At 35.3% G+C, this 16,649-nt stretch overlaps 1 protein-coding gene across 6 annotated transcripts in view; it reads right to left on the bottom strand.

Annotated features, from left to right (window-relative positions):
- Positions 1–16,649, bottom strand: part of CNOT4 (CCR4-NOT transcription complex subunit 4) — a 158,961-nt gene that overhangs the window by 50,757 nt on the left and 91,555 nt on the right. For 3 of the 6 annotated variants that reach the window (XM_021078767.1, XM_021078769.1, XM_021078772.1), the window contains exons 4-7: positions 10,821–10,907; positions 9,980–10,081; positions 9,078–9,203; positions 6,244–6,377 (exon numbers count right to left, since the gene is read on the bottom strand). In XM_021078767.1, coding sequence (XP_020934426.1) covers positions 6,244–6,377; positions 9,078–9,203; positions 9,980–10,081; positions 10,821–10,907 — 449 coding nt within the window. The remainder of the gene's footprint in view (positions 1–6,243; positions 6,378–9,077; positions 9,204–9,979; positions 10,082–10,820; positions 10,908–16,649) is intronic. The other 3 variants (XM_021078768.1, XM_021078770.1, XM_021078773.1) reach the window with 1 other exon arrangement.

The raw sequence follows: 16,649 nt of genomic DNA, 5'->3' as shown, positions 1-16,649 counted from the left end.
TGGAAAGCTTTCAAAAACAGCAAGCAAACTCTCCATTTATTCATTTTAATTCTGTATTTCAGTAATAAGTTTGATCCTAAATAGATACTAAGTTGAATTTAAACACACAACTGCTCATATGATGTGCTCTTTCCTCTATTCTAAGAAATAAGGGCACCAAAAGCTCCCTAAACTCTTTCTCCCCATATCTCACTGTTCCCCTGCTTTCCTCCTCATTACACCCACCCTCTGTAAAAAAACACCAGTGGCTCTCTAACTTTTTTGAAAATATTCTATTTAGGCAAAGCAAGACACCAGAGCTGACTTTCTGGTTTTCCAGTATGTATGTACACATATGCAGTAACTTTATATAAATACACCATGGGAATAAAATTTAAGAAAAATAAGGAAGGATTCTGAGAAAGAAGTTCAGAAAAATATTGTAATTCATGAATTTTAATGTGAATATGCAATTTTAGCAAATCTTACTAACTCATCTACTTAATTTACTAGTAAGAATCCCTTAGCTATACAAAAATAAAAGCAGGAAACTGCAAATCACTTATCTGTTACAAAAGAGGAAATGCCTTTCTGGAGATCCATTTTACAAAAAAGAAAAATGTAGGTCACTTTTCGTGGCACTTGTCCATACTTTGAGAATCATCGCTTTTTATTGCTCCTAAATTTAGCTCTACACGTATTAGTATACGCCAGTAATTTCTAATTATTTTTAGGTCATGGATCCTCCCTCCAGAAAAAATGTATACACCTACATACATACACTTATCCACAATTTTACACGAAATTTCAGAGTACACAGATATTCAGAACCCTATGCATGATTCGGCACATTCTACTCAAGACTATTTTGTATATGTCTCTGGACCATACCCTTTCTAAATCTCAGGTGTTTACCAAATGATGTGAGGACAGAAGAACACGATTCATGCAATGACTATGCTCATTCTGCTAAATAAATAAGGCACTCTGTGCTAAGCCTTAAGTTTGTCAGAGTTTATATATGATTTTCAATTAGGATATAGCTATGTACTTTCTAAAAACGTACATTTTCCTTCAATGTGATAACAAGTGACAAATTTCTATAGAAATTTTCCTTTCACCATTTCTTCAGCTTATCCTCTACTGCCACCAGTCTGTGGTTTAGGGAAGGTTTTGCTTAAACCTTCCTTGGAATTTATAGTATATCCACTACCTTTATCCTCAGGTAATAGACCTTAAATACCAGAGCTCTTCAAGGTCAAACTATGTATAGTTATGACAGAGTTTTACTTAACTGAATTAGTTTGATTCATGTTAGAGTCTTCAGAATTTCACTTCTTCTAAACTAAGAAATGGCAGAGTGGGAGAATGGACCTGATCTTAAAAGTGACTGAGATTTTTGGTCAGAATCTGGTCTATCACTTATCTGTATAGGATACTGGTAAATTATCTGAACTCTCTGAGACTTAAGTTTTCTTGCCAGTAGTAAGATAACAATGGTATTACACAAAACTACTGAGGAGATTAAATGAAACACTGAAGATTCCAAAATCTTGTTCAACCCTCTTTCTACCTAAATCTAAAGCTGAACATCTTCATTCCTTCAATGGTGGCTTCTTTGTATGAGTCACAGTATCAAGTCATAACCACTTACTTTGAGTATAAGCATACAAGATAATCTGTCCCCCAAATACTTGTAGGTAGGCCTACTCACCATCCTGGATATACAGTGGCCCACTTAGCTACTACTATTCCTGTATCAGTCTTCAGGTGGCACACAAACAGTGCCTCCAATCTAAATAAAGGTATTTCAGAGCCCCGAACTTAAAGACAGTATATCCTGTCCTTAAGCATCACTACTACATGACTCCCTTATTCCCCAATCTCAACATTTGTGTTCATTATTTCAAAGAAACTCACTAATATAGAAAAACAGCCTATCCACAGTCAATACTCAATCTGACTGATACATTCTCACACTCATAATAATGGGGGGGGAGGCAGTGAAGAATAAATGACACATACTCTCTAATCTATTATTCGTTTAAGTAAGATAGGAATAAGACATAGAAAATCTTACTTACTAAGATTAATGTGTATCAGGGGCTCATGTCAGGGTTCAGTGAGGATTAGCAGCCCTGGTACTCAATAATTGTACTATAGCTTTAACAAATGAGAAAATTACATTTTAAGTTTGATGTCAATCTATAAGGTTCCAAGTTTTGCTTTCTTACAGTTCTTCTAAAACTGCTATATACTATGCAAGAATGCCAAGAAAAAGAGAAATGGAACCATTTTTTCTTTTTTTCCCTAGAAAGTTTAATTCTCAACTTATCTTGAGTTTCTCAATTTATCATGAATAAGAAAAACATTCTCTCTCGGGCAGGACCATAGAAGAGTTACACTCCTCATCTTTTTAACTTGGCAGGACTTCCCTGTGGAAGAAGAAAACTATCTTCAAATGCATCCCTAACACTATACCCTGTATGGTGGCAATGTTAGAAATGAAGACCAAAGTAGACCTTTGATATTTCTGATGAGTCGAATTTATTCTCTTGCAGGGGTCGGCATGGAAAGAAAACAAGCTACAGGAGCTTGCTGAAAAAAACAAAAAAACAAACTATCTGTAACTCGGGCCATCCATTGCCCTTAATAAATTTTGGGGAATTGCATTAAACAAGGCACCCTTCTCACTCCCCCGAAAACCTTCCTACACCATGTACTTATGCAAAGCATAGGTAACCATGTCAAAATTTATTCTGGTCCCAGCTGATGTTTAGTAGCACTGATTTTGCATAAAGTTATTAAATGAGTATATTGTTTTAATTATTTTATTTTATTTTTATTTTGGCTATGCCCATGGCATGCAAACTTCCTGGGTCAGGGATCAAACCCACGCCACAGCAGTGGCAATGATGACACCAGATCCTTAACACTAGGCTTTCAGGGAACGCCCATGAGTATACTATTTTCTACAACTTGTTGCTGCTATGACAGTCCTCTCCTATTACTGAAATAGTTATAAATATGCTCTGACTATACTTTATATGAAGGCAAAGTCAATAAAATATTAGTAAATCTATGAATAACAACAGATCACAAAAAATTAAGTTAAAGAAAGCTAAACTGTTAAAATGCTGAAAAGACGCTTCAAAAATTCCAATTTTCACTTCCAATCTAAAGAAAAAAAGCTCAATAAATTTTTGAAAATGTATTTTCATATTTTAATTAAAAACATGTCTCAAATAAATGGTTAAAATCATATTTAAGAGTGAATAAATCACTGGAGATATCTCTATGAAAGTAATGCAACAAGGATGTCTGCTAGCACCACCTTCTAACACTGTTTTTATTTTTTAGCCTAGGGCTTCTTAAACAGGAAGAGTTGATGGCGGAAGATCCAATACAAAAAAGCAGGGAAAAGACAAAAATAAAAAACAAAAAAACCCCCACAACTTTCCTGAGAGACACAAAATACTTAAATAGAGAGATATACCATTCTAATGGTTGAGATGATTCAGTGTTATGCTGGAGAGTATAAATTCTCCCAATATTGATTTATAAATTCAAGGATTTTTTTGTTTCATTTTGTTCTGTTTGCTTTTTATGGCCACACCTGTGGCATAGCCCAGGCTAGGGGTCCAACTGGAGCTGCAGCTGGTGACCTATGCCACAGCCCACAGCAACACCGGTCTCTTAACCCACTGAGTGAGCCCAGGGATCGAACCCACATCCTCATGGATACTAGTCAGGTTCGTAACCCACTAAACCACAACAGGAACTCCCAAGAATTCTGAAACAAATAGACTCAGTTAACCTATGAGGGAAGCCAGATCTGTAATCTGCCAGAAAGCACTTAAAAACACCAATAAAATATGGCAAAGAGATATGATGAATTCACAATGCATAAGAAGTTCACTATATTAATCATACATAAATTAAAATGAGAAAGATTTTTGATTATCAAGTTGGCAAATGTGTAGAAAAAATACTCAATTCAAGGAAATAGGGACTCATAATCACCAACTCAGCAGTTCTAAGAGCATCAAAACTATACCCAAAGTGTTTATATGAAAAAAATGTTCATCACAGTGTTACAAATAATAGCACCAAAATGAAAGTAATATAATATACACCAGCAGGAGATTGGTTTAATAAATTTGAAATACTCACATATAATGGAATACTACAATCATAAAACTTATATGTTTTCATAGCATGAGAAAATATGTATAATAATGGGTATTAAGTTTTAAAATGTAACAAAGCAATGTATTTTGTGTATATACACATTCACAAGAAGGAAAAGGACTCCAAGAAAATATACACTGCAAGGAAGATACATCAAATCATTTTCAATGAAAATGTCTAAGTACTGAGATCACATACAATATTTACTTTCTTCTGTATGCTCTTATATATTTTTCAAATTTCCTTCAATAAAAACATTACCTCTATATTCAGGGAATAGCAAATGTTTATCACAAAGAGATAGTCTAGATTTTACATTTCTGGTCTGAATTCTCTAGATGCTATAAACCCAGAATAAGATTTTAATTAGAATGACAATGCTTTTAATGAGAATAAAGATGTATATTTAAAAGCATCTGAAATAAATGTTTATCACTATAACCCCAATCTTATACAATGCACTACAGAGCTGGCAACCAATGGTGTGAGTAATAGCATAGGTTCATAATAAAATAAACATACAGGGATGGGTACAAAAAGATCAATGGAAAGTGTCAAAGCTTTATCAACCCTAAAAGATTTTAGATTTAGCTTTTATTCTTAGCTCTGATAAAACAAATTTCACATAGATTATGATATAGTAATTTTATGTTTTGCTCTAAGCCTCATATATTTATATACACATGTACATATGTGTGTGAATAAACAAGTATTTAAATTTGAATAGACTTTGCAAATAATCTATCAAAGTGAATAAATTTAATACGGATTTCAAGAATTTAAATACAAGAATATATTTCTGAAAGCCGTGACTCTGACAACAAAGAATACGTTTTTTAAAAAACTGATTCTGACAACAACCCATGTGATTATTGTTAGCTATGTTTGAAAAATGGCCCTTACATTATTTTAGTGATAAACAAACATGGAATTATAACATGTAATACCCAGACATTTAAAATGTCACTTAAACAAATTCAAACTTCAGAATAACTAAATTTTAATAATTAAAATGTAACTTTGGATTTTTTTTTTTTTTGGCTTTTTCGGGCCGCACCTGCGGCATATGGACATATGGGAGTTCCCAGGCTAGGGGTCGAATCAGAGCTACAGCTGTCGGCCTACACCACAGCCACAGCAATGCAGGATCCAAGCTGTGTCTGCTGTGTCACAACCCACTGAGTGAGGCAGGGATTGAACCTGCATCCTCATGGATATTAGCTGGATTTGTAACTGACTGAGGCATGAAAGGAACTCCCTGGAATAATTATTTTTAAAAAGGAAAATCAACCTATTTAAATTACAGTTTTTTTCTTTAAATGAATTCACTTTACAAAAGTTAAACTTATCAAATTAAAAAGAAGATCCTAACACATCAAAGTTAAGGAACATTCAGAATAAAGTATAACCCCCAAATATTGTTTTTATTAATTGTACTATTTTCTGACAGGCCATAACCAAATACAATCCAAGATGTGAAAATTACTTTATCAGAATGAGACCCAATACATAAAATTATAAATTTGATTAGACATCAACAGAATATAGGTCTATGTAAAAACAAGTTGTCTCCTAAGATGAATAAGATCTGAATACGGGATGCCCTCCTCACTCAGACGATGTAAGACTAGTGATTCCTGAGACTAGACAACGATGAATTATTTGTATCCCCAACACAAAATGCTTCAGCTAACTCCCACTCCCCTTTTTACAGTATTTTTCCCCTCATTACATCAGGAGGGAAACCTCAATTAGGTGACAAGAGCCTTTTAGTAACACACATCTCTTAATTTCCTTTTTATCAAGGAGAGTGTTGCCAGGGCTCAGGGTAGTCTGCAAATCAATGCAAAGGGGAAGCATCAAGAGGCTCAGCTGAAGTATTACCAGGGAGCAGCAGGCAGCAAATATTCAAACCTAGAAATTGTGATTCAACATTTCTTACACAGTACAACAATTCTGCACAAATGATAGACATTGTCAAGATGGATCCTGCCTGAAAAAGATATAGAATGAAAAGAGAAGATCGATAGACAGGAAGGTAAGGTTTCTGTTGATACTAATATTAGTACTTACGTATCATACCTCTGCAGTGGTGTCACTTTGTTCTTATTCTTATCAACTGAACCCGTAGACAGCTGAAGAAAATTGGGGTTTAATTTATATAATTCTTGAAGTAGCTTCTGTTCATATTCTTGGTGTTTACCCGCCTAGTGGAAGAGAAATTAAAACTGCAGTGGGATTCACAAAGTGGCTGGTATAAAATACTGATGTACTTTCTGAATTATTAAAGCTATCCTAAATAAAACATGTGTTTTTCAGGGTGTTAGAGAAACTTGTGAGGAAGATATCAAAGAACTGCAAGACCAATGAAGCTCTTCCAACAAAACTACATGAGACATATTCCATTAATTAAATAATTTCATCAACCACTTTATGTGGAGAAAAGCGTATTAACAGATGACTTTTTTGCTAGTTCAAAAAACTAGGGGGTCCCTTTTAAATCTACTTCCCCATCTTTCACATAAGAACTAAGTCTTTTAACAGGTCATTTCAAATTCTCTAAAGATCATTAAAAATCAGTCTCTCTTTTTAGAAGAGATTAATATAAGCAATACACCGATGAAGATTTTTACTATATTTTTTCATTATCTTAATATCAAATAATATTCACATTAATTTGTTTTTACATAAATATGGATGTATTTGAAACTTTAGAGGTTGGCAATTTACTGCCAGCAGCTTTGTTTTTAATAATTATTTACTGGAATAGTCATGCTTATTCATTTATATGTTATCTATGGCTGCTTTCAGCCTAAGCAGCAAAGCTAAGTAGTTGCTACAGAGACCATGTGCCTGGAAAGCCTAAAACATTTATTAACTAGCCCTTTACAGAATAAGTTTGCTGATCCCTGTTCTATGTACAACAAAGACAGCTCTGTATTTAACCGAGTTGGTAGCTGTCTACCAGAATGCAATGTCATGAACAGTTATGGAAGAAATCAAACAAGGACTGACTGTGGAAACTATTTACATACAAAAATAAATTATAATAGTTACTTCAAATAAGCTGTAACTATTTGCATATATATCATGACTGGAATGCATTTTCACTTACCTTTAGAGTTGCTAATTAGGTTAAAAGTTATGGGAAAACCAAAACCAGAACAGTTCATAAATAAATACATAAATAAAAACAAGCAAGGGCAATATCATCTAATCAAGCACAGTTCTATTATATATATCGCACAATGCATCGTTTCCTGTTCTGAGAGGGCTCTTGGTCTGTTCAGTTGGACCTATAAATATTTCATAGAGTACTAAATTTTGAGTTAGGCGACAAGAAGGAAAGATCTGGTTTTTGCCAAGATATAATTTGTTCAAATTTCCTTCCCACCTTGAGGAAGTGTTTTAACAAAGAAACCCCTTTTCAAAGTAATTTTAAACTTGTAAAGAAGAGCAAGATGAATGCAAGACAACAATATGAAGTGTATGTAAAAGCATAGTTTAGATGTGGATTTTACATCTTTAAAACATGAAAAGTCCCAAAATTCTTTCTACAACCAATACTTCAGGAGATATTCGGGCTTTTGTTAGCCACAAAGAGGTCAAACTAGTATTTAAATGATTCCACAGGGGTAGTTCATAGAGACAGGTTAAATCCCAGTATGAATCAATTACAAGGGTCTGTCCATCCATTTTCTTTTATTGTTCAATAATACTTAAGTGAGAGCAACCAGGGCTTGGAAATTCTTTGACAGAGATTTTCACTATAATAGTATCCATGGGTAAAAGATACTTCCCACTAGTCAAAATTCAGCTTGAAATGGTTCAACCTTAGATTTCATCCAAGAAAGTTTCACCCAAAAGAAAAAAAAATCAATCATTTATTGGATAAGCAATAAATAAATAAGTCATCTGTCCTGATTAAATATCTCTGAGAACTTATTTTAACACTATTTTTGTACCATAAAGACAATATAGTCAAGAAATTCCAGTGTATTTATTATAATGGGATTTAATCTATAGTAACTCCACATCAAAAAAGGTAATATTTCATTTCATTTAACAATCTGCTCTGAAAGGACCCTCTCCTAGACTTTCTCTAATTTGACCTGGAGAATGAAAGGTAGCAATCAACGCCCCCCACCTTCTAAATAAGAAGTATTCCTGCAAAAGTCCACAGCAACAATCTGAGTCCTCATCTATAACAGGGAAGTGCAGCATTGTGCTTGGGTATAATCCTCATTTAATATGCCATATGGTCAACATTTTTACTTGTAAAGGCATGTTTATACTACAAATTGAAAGACAGGAGAACAGGAAATGTAAAAAAAGAACATAGGATAATAAGTCTTCAATTCACCCTTTATAGGACACTGACTCAGTAGATACTTTAATGGGAAGAATCAGTTTATAAAAATAATGTTAGCTTTTCAGCAATATTTAATAGAGTATTATTTTCTAGCATGCTCTGTAACAGATTGGGGAGAAAAACACTTATAATTACAGTATCCCAATATCCCATCTAGCTTTCATTTTGCTGATATTCCTCCTAAGTAGCATTTACCAAAATGCTTTCCTTGGTCAATTAAGTTCCAGCTCTACATTCTCCTCTGGGATATGCATTATCATATTAAAGACTCTGAGAGGTACTGCTGGGGGAGGGGGGCACCTATTAATCTTTCTTAATCAAGTATTTTCAAACTCAGTGGGCCACAGACCCATTTTTAATTACAACAATATCTTGCAGAACTGACATCCCATGGAACACTGTTCGGAAAATGCTACTTTAAAGTAATACCAGTTTAAAGAAAAATAAAATCCTTAGTTTCTGCTTTTGCAATTTTAACTTATAAAGAAAAATACTTCCTTTTCTGCAAAGCTGATAATGCACATTACTTTACTACCTGCATTTCCTCTTTTGTGAAGCTGGCCGCCTCGTCCCCCAATTCATGTAGGTACATGCAGTCAGGCTTTGGACACTGCATATTCTTTAAGAAGTAACTGCAGTATTTTGTTGTACCTAGTGATGCCTGCAGAAAGAGGAAGGGGGGGGATAAAAAGACCCAAAATGTGAACTGACACTCCAATGAGAATTTCCATATTTAGTGGTTTCATTTCACCTAAAATGAGGCACAGACAGAACAAAAGAAGTATGGCTGTGAATACTAGAAGACTAAACCATTACTAGCAGGATTTATTAAAGATGATGACCATTTGAAAAAACTAAAAAAAAAAAAAAAACAAAAAACCTCAGCCTGTGGTTTTCAGACTTGGGCACTGAAATCATCTCTCTTAGAGATCAGAAGAGTAGACGGACAAAATCCGTTCCATGTTTTAAGTGGTTAGGCACATAAGGCAAATTCCTTTTTCTAACTATGCTGTCCTTTCCATTTACTTAAAAGCATTGCTTGATGGGACACCTCCCTCAAATCTGAACTGGTCAATGTCCAAATAATTTAAGGACAACAAATCAGAACCATTATCTATTTCTGACAAGAATAATAAATCCATTTTAACAAAATAAGATATGTATAAAAATAGGAGATTTTTAAAAATTATCCCCTAATAATAAATGCGTTTATTCCTACCTGTAAAACAGGACCCTACATAGGTCAGCTATAAACAAATTAGCTATCACAGATTGGTATGGATGTCTAAGAAACAATCTTCAAATAAGACTCCCTTCACATAATATGTAAATGCTAGACTCTCCCCACTTACAATATTTTATCCCTTTCCCTCTTAAAAAAAAAACAAACAAAAAGAAATCCAAAAAAATACATAGAGAACAAGAGGACCATATTACCTTAAGTGTTCTGCCATCTACCACCACATTGTTGACACACTGTATGGCTCTGAGAGCATCTTCTGACCGGATATAGGTTACATAAGCACTGGCGCTTGGACCCTAAAGTGAAAACTCACTGTTATTAGTATAAAATTCAACAAAAACATAACAAAGAAATTATCTTAAAACTTGCCTAAGGAATTCTAAAGTTCTTCACTACTACTATCCTTAATAATGATGACAATAATTAGAAATAGTAGTAACTTTGATTAAACCACATATTAGCTAATCTTAAGACAATCATACTCAGTGAATTTTATCTGATTTTAAGCAGACTAAAATATATGAATGAAGTATTTTTGGCTTGGCATTTTTTTTAAGTCATCTGACAGACTCGTCAAGGTTACAAAAAACAAACTTTGGAAGTTAGATTTAAAAAAGCTCTGAAGACATTGTGTCAAAGTATGTTCTCCCCAAAATAAATGCAATCTGTAAGAGTATTCTAATAGCAGCATAACAAAGATGCTCTATTAGATTTACAGTATCTGAAAATATTATCAGTTAGAAATCATTATCTAATTTAACTGCCTGATAATAGACTCAACTCCCCCTCCCCTTCAAACCATTACTAAATCTTTGTTTTACTATTTCCCTCTTATTACTATCAATTCACTGTTAAGTCCTGAAAGGGTCAAATAATTACCAAAAATTCCCCCACCCCACCAACAGAGGTCACTGCACTGTTTAAATCCTTGACCCTCAAGCTTTCTAATCACAGAAAGCAAATCTTTTTTTCTGAAGAGACCAGGTCAAGCCCAGACCATAGGGAAGAAAGGCTAAAATCCTTATAATTAGTTACCTGTGAGCCTGCATATGATGTGCTATTATTGATGACAACTTTATGTATTTTACCAAACTTCCCAAAATATTCTGGTCGTTTTAAAACCTATAAAAGAAGAAAAGTAAGGTATAAACTGTCCCCATTTTCAGCAACTTTATCCTTATAATGGGGACATACACCATCCCTCTTCATTGAAAAGAAAATAACTTTAAAAGTTTTCTAATAAATGTGACTACTTTCTAATTACAATCTGTGTGGTTAACCTAAGGAAATCATTAACAGAGTTTTAAGTTGTTCTTTACTGACCCACAGAACAGAAACTGAGACTTAACTAAGTTTGGCATTATCTACTATGATCTAATATCTGTACCAATAATCTGTGGGATCTTACCTTCACAATACTCTTAAACACAAAATAGATCAACTATCCCAATCACATTTTCATTAATATATGATCCTTATATGAGAGTAATTCTCAAAACAATGACCAAGATTAGGTATCAAACAGAATATAAACTCAAGAACAAACACAAGTAGAGACAGTCTGTACTTACACATCTATTGTATATAACATTTTGTACATTTTCTTAAAGCATTGTTTACAAGCTACAAATTCCAATATGGAAAGAGGACCTTCAACTTTCTATGCTTTATGACTTATTACCGTGTATGTGTCTACATACATTTACACACAATTTCCTTATGTCAATAAATTTTACCATTTTTCAACCATGTCCTGCTATTCTCTCTCATTTCCTGATAAATAACAAATGTGAGGTGATAGATGAATGGGGAAAAAAACTTACACATATTTTTTTTCTCTATTACCTGGTTACTTCTTGGTGGTTACTTGTCCTCATACTTGTGTTACAGGTTTTTCGCTATGTGATACCTATCTACGTTCATTTACCCTCCCTTCCAAACTTATTTAACCTTAGCTAATTTGACTGTATATAACTTCATATAAAAATCTCTCACATTATTTTCAAGTACCTCAAAATTAAGCTTTTCCTTGAATTTACCTCTAGACCTACAATCTCTCCAACTAGCAAGCTCTCTCTCAGTGAAAGCTTTCTGTACAAATCTGTTCAAACACTCTTATTTAATAATATTCTCATAGCTAATATGTTCTGCATCTGACAAAATCAAAGTTTTATGAAACAGTCTATGGCTGGGATATCATTAATTCCTAACAGTTTTCAACTTAATAAAAATAATTACTTTTACCTTATTTTATGTTTTATTATATTTTCTACAGGCATTTTCTTTTTTTCTTTTTCTTTCTTTTTTTTTTTTTTTTCTTGACTGCTGCATGCAGCTTGATGTGCGACCTCAGTTCCCAGACCAGAAATGAACCCTGGCCACAACAGTGCAAAGCACCAAATCCTAACCACTAGACCACCAGGGAACTCCCCTCTACAACCAATTTTAATGGATTACAACGGGAAGTGATTATAGTGGTTTTCAATCTTTTTTCCATCCAAATCTCCTTAGGGATATGAGAGTAAGAGTGGCAAAAGCAATGACTCTCAGGTTGTTCAGAGGAAAGTGTTGGGATTGAGGGGTAGGGAAGAGTATGTTTTGAAAAGTTTTCTGGCTAGTGAAATGTAGTACTGCATTCCAGCTGGGTACACATCAACTCTGCAAAAGGCCTCAGCCAAAATACCTGCTTCAAAATATTCAGGCTGGCCACCAGTTGTGCTGCATCAGCATTTTGTATCATATCCAAGTTTATGACAGTAATTCTTAATGAAGGCAGCATTCAAAGGGAGCATTCTGGAACTCTATGGGAGCTTTTATTGGGAGAGGCTGTCGAAGTGACTGGGAGACACTACTGTTCAGTGGACGGGAGCCAGGGATGGCTTACAACATTCAGGCTAGCCGTGCACAACAAAGAACTGTCCTGCACCACTTTTGAATGCTATACAAGGCATTCATGTAGCTGAGAAGTCTGTAAGTAAATGAACCTAGAAACTAACTCTACATTATATATAAACATAAAGTAGCTCCCCAGTTTTGACATATGTTGAATTTACAGGAAAGCAAATAGTATGTAATTAAGGGACAACTACAAGAGCTTTGTTTGGAATTTTACTAAGAATTATTTCAGAAAAATCCCATCACTGGCATGGGACCTGAGCTGCCAATACATACACCTGTAACAATTTGCATTTGTAGTTGTCATATTCATAGCAATTCTATAAACAGATGCAAGCATCTATGTTATAACATACTGAAAAAATGTACTTCACAAACTTATAGGCACATACAAATCATTTGAGGGTCTAGTTAAAATATATATTCTTATATCCTAAGAGTTTCTGCATAAGTTCCCAGGTGATACTAATGCTACCAGACCAGAGGCCACACACCTTGAGTAGCAAGGTTCTAAAGATACCCAAATATTTACATGTAGAAATAGTTTTTATAATTACCTTGATTTCTCTTTTTTTTCAAATTGTGTATCTACATAGACATTTTATTATCAAAAAGTCATTTCATGAAACTTAAAGGGTGCTTAAAATGTTAACTTAACAAGTTCCCGTTGTGGCTCAGCAGCAACGAACCCAACTAGTATCCATGAGGATACACGTTCGATCCTTAGCATTACTCAGTGTTTTAAGGATCCAATGTTGCCATGAGCTGTGTTGTAGGTCAAAGACACAGCTTGGAGCCTGCGTTGCTGTGGCTGTGGCATACGGCAGCAGTTGCAGCTCCAACTGGACCCCTAGCCTGGGAACTTCTATATGCCACAGGTACAGCCCTAAAACAAAATAAAATATTACCTTAAGAAAAGTGGGCACTGGGTCTGTAAAGGTTCAAGACTGGCTTATGGAAATAAGTTCTGGCCAATATTTGAGTATACTGCCTTCATAATAATATAAGATTTGCAGCCAGAATGATATTTTCAAAGCACAAATCTAGCCATGCCATTCTGATCTTAAGAATAATCAATAGCTTCTCATTGCCTTTAAGACAAGCACAAATTCCTTTGCATGGTTAGATAGCCCTTCGTCTGTTACCACTTACCTTGCCAGCCTCACCTCTGACCATTTCACTCTAATCTTCCAGCCAAACAAATCAGCTGCACATTAAGCTCTTTCTCATCCAGAAGCATTTGTGTAATTCCTATGCCTGAAGCACTTAGCCCCAAAGATAGCAGGGGAGTACATACCTTCCCAGCAAGGTCAGGTGCCATCTCTTATGCCGCACACAGCACTCCTCAGAGTGTACTACTTTAACTTTTGTAAATAAGCAGGGGCTACCTTTTTATTCATTTATGTTCAATGTCTTACACAGTGTCTGGCACATTGTAGGTACTCAATAAATGCTTAATGAAAAACGGAACTGTTTTACCATTGAACAAAAAGAATTAGATACAAAACATTGGTGGGCCTTAATATAATAATTAGCAAATGGCCTATGGCTGATAAGAAATGACCTGCCCAGACAAGATAAATTCAAATAATCTAAATACTGTATATCAAGTTGAACACTCCAGATTCTGTCTAAACATTAACAGTCAACAAGCAAAACAGTACTCTAGTAAATAAAGAAAGTAAACAGTAAGGGTAGGAGGCAGAACACCCTACATATCATCTCATTACCGAAATACTCAACATCCTATATTTACTTCACAGTGAGTCAGCATTAGTACTAACCAGTATATAAGAGGCTTTGTAATAGATGTCCAGTAGCACACCTAATGTGTAAAATCTCTTCTTACATATTCTTTGGGAGCACAGTCAAGTGTTTATGGACACTACAGAGAAAATTTTAAATGTGGTAAGTAGATAGAGGGATGAATGGATAGATGGAGAGAGGAACCACAGGCCAAACATTAGTGTAAAACACTCCGGAATAGGAGCTCTAAGACCAGGAGGTTGGTTTTCTAGTCCTGGGTCTGCTATGAAATAGTGTGATCCTAGGCAAGTCACTCGACCTACCTGTGCCTCAGTTTCCCATTTGTAAAGTGAAATGATTGTTGTCATTAAAGTCTTCCCAGAGTTCCCATTGTGGCTCAGTGGTTAACGAACCTGACTAGGATCCACGATGATGAGGGTTCGATCCCTGCCTTTACCCAGTAGGTTAAGGATTCGGTGTTGCCGTTAGCTGTGGTATAGGTCGCAGACACGGCTCGAATCACAATTTGCTGTGGCTGTGGCTTTCCATTCCACAAACAAGCTGCTCTCTCACCTTACCGCATATCTGGGACACCCTTGCCCTTATTCACTGCCCAGTTAATCCCTAGTCATTTTTAATCATCCCTTCCTCAGGGAGGCTTTTCATGGATCTCTATACTAGCGATGTTCCCCACTGTTACATGTTCTCAAAAAGCCCTGTACCACCCACTGCTCAGCATATTTACAAGTACTTAATTATGTCTTCTCCACTGTCTGTAAGTTCGTAAGGGGAGAACCTGTGTCTGGCTTGCTTAAAACACTTCATGTCCAATATCAAAGTACCTAACACATAGGGAGTTCCCTGGTGGTCTAGGAGGTTAAGGATCTGGCACTGTCACTGCTGTGGCTTGGGTCACTGCTGTGCAAGGCTTCAATCCCTAGCCTGGGAACTTCTGAATGCTGTGGACGTGGCCAAAAAAAAAAGTACCCAACACACTGTAAGTATTCAAAAGTTAATTTACAGAACATATGAATTAGATTTTTGACAAATCTAAAATTTTAGGATTTAGAGTTCCCGTTGTGGCGCAGTGGTTAACAAATCTGACTAGGAACCATGAGCTTGCGGGTTTGATCTCTGGCCTTGCTCAGTGGGTTAAGGACCCAGCGTTGCCATGAGCTGTGGTGAAGGTTGCAGATGCAGCTCGGATCCTGCGTTGCTGTGGCTCTAGTGTAGGCCGGTGGCTACGGCTCCGATTTGACTCCTAGCCTGGGAACCTCCGTGTGCCGCGGAAACGGCCCTAGAAAAGACAAAAAGACAAAAAAAAAAAAAAAATTTAGGACTTAGAAGATGATTACCTCTAACTACCACATCTTTAGTTTTTTTTCTACAGCGTGATAAATGAATACATTTTGAAAATCAATCTTGATATGAAGTTTTCAGATATACAGAAACTATTCTCAAAATAATCTTTAATTTTCCCTACATGTTCCAGCTTTGGTAATTAGAATTCGGTTAAATATCAAACTGCTCATCATCCCAAATTAAGTAAATCACAGGGATCTGCCCTGCCTGACTCAAAAGTTACCCAATTTGAAATTTCAAGTTTTTTAATAAAGCCAACTTTAAGTTTTCCAATCTAAAAGGGTTATACATTTAAATTAAGAAAAAAAATTTAAAGATATTATTTAGAAGTAGTAGGATTTAACAAAACACTAATCTCTAGTTTTCCTAGATTTTCAAGAAAAATAAATGAGAGAAAAATGTTTAAGGAAATGTCCTTTTACCAAGCAACAATGATTTCCAAAGTGTAAAAGCAGAGGAGTGATTTTTAAAGTATATTTAAACTCATGATAAAGTGCTTTCCCTCAGTAGTCACCCCTTAGATTAATTTCTTTCTGTGTAATAGTTTCTCAGATTAATCTTACTGGAACCTTCCCCCCCACTTCCCCCAACCCCACAGTGTGCCATGGGACCTCAGTTCCCAGACCAGGAATGGAATCCGGGCCACAGTGGTGCAAGCACTGAGTCCTAATCAGACCATGGAACTCCCTGGAGTCATAATATTTTAAGTGAAAATAAGAAATTTCTGTACCCAAGCAAAAACAAAACACAGACCCTTAAGAGGTAGGAAATTTATAATCCAAACATCAGATTGAGATTATGGCTTAATTTTATCCAGCCTTCAGATGCTCCTCTGTATGCCTCCAGTACCATAGCTGACCA

The sequence above is a fragment of the Sus scrofa genome, chromosome 18 (genome assembly GCF_000003025.6).
Source record: "Sus scrofa isolate TJ Tabasco breed Duroc chromosome 18, Sscrofa11.1, whole genome shotgun sequence".
In the NCBI taxonomy this organism is placed as follows: domain Eukaryota; kingdom Metazoa; phylum Chordata; class Mammalia; order Artiodactyla; family Suidae; genus Sus; species Sus scrofa.
Note: the sequence above shows the minus strand (reverse complement) of the source record. Positions and strands in the feature narration are given on the sequence as shown.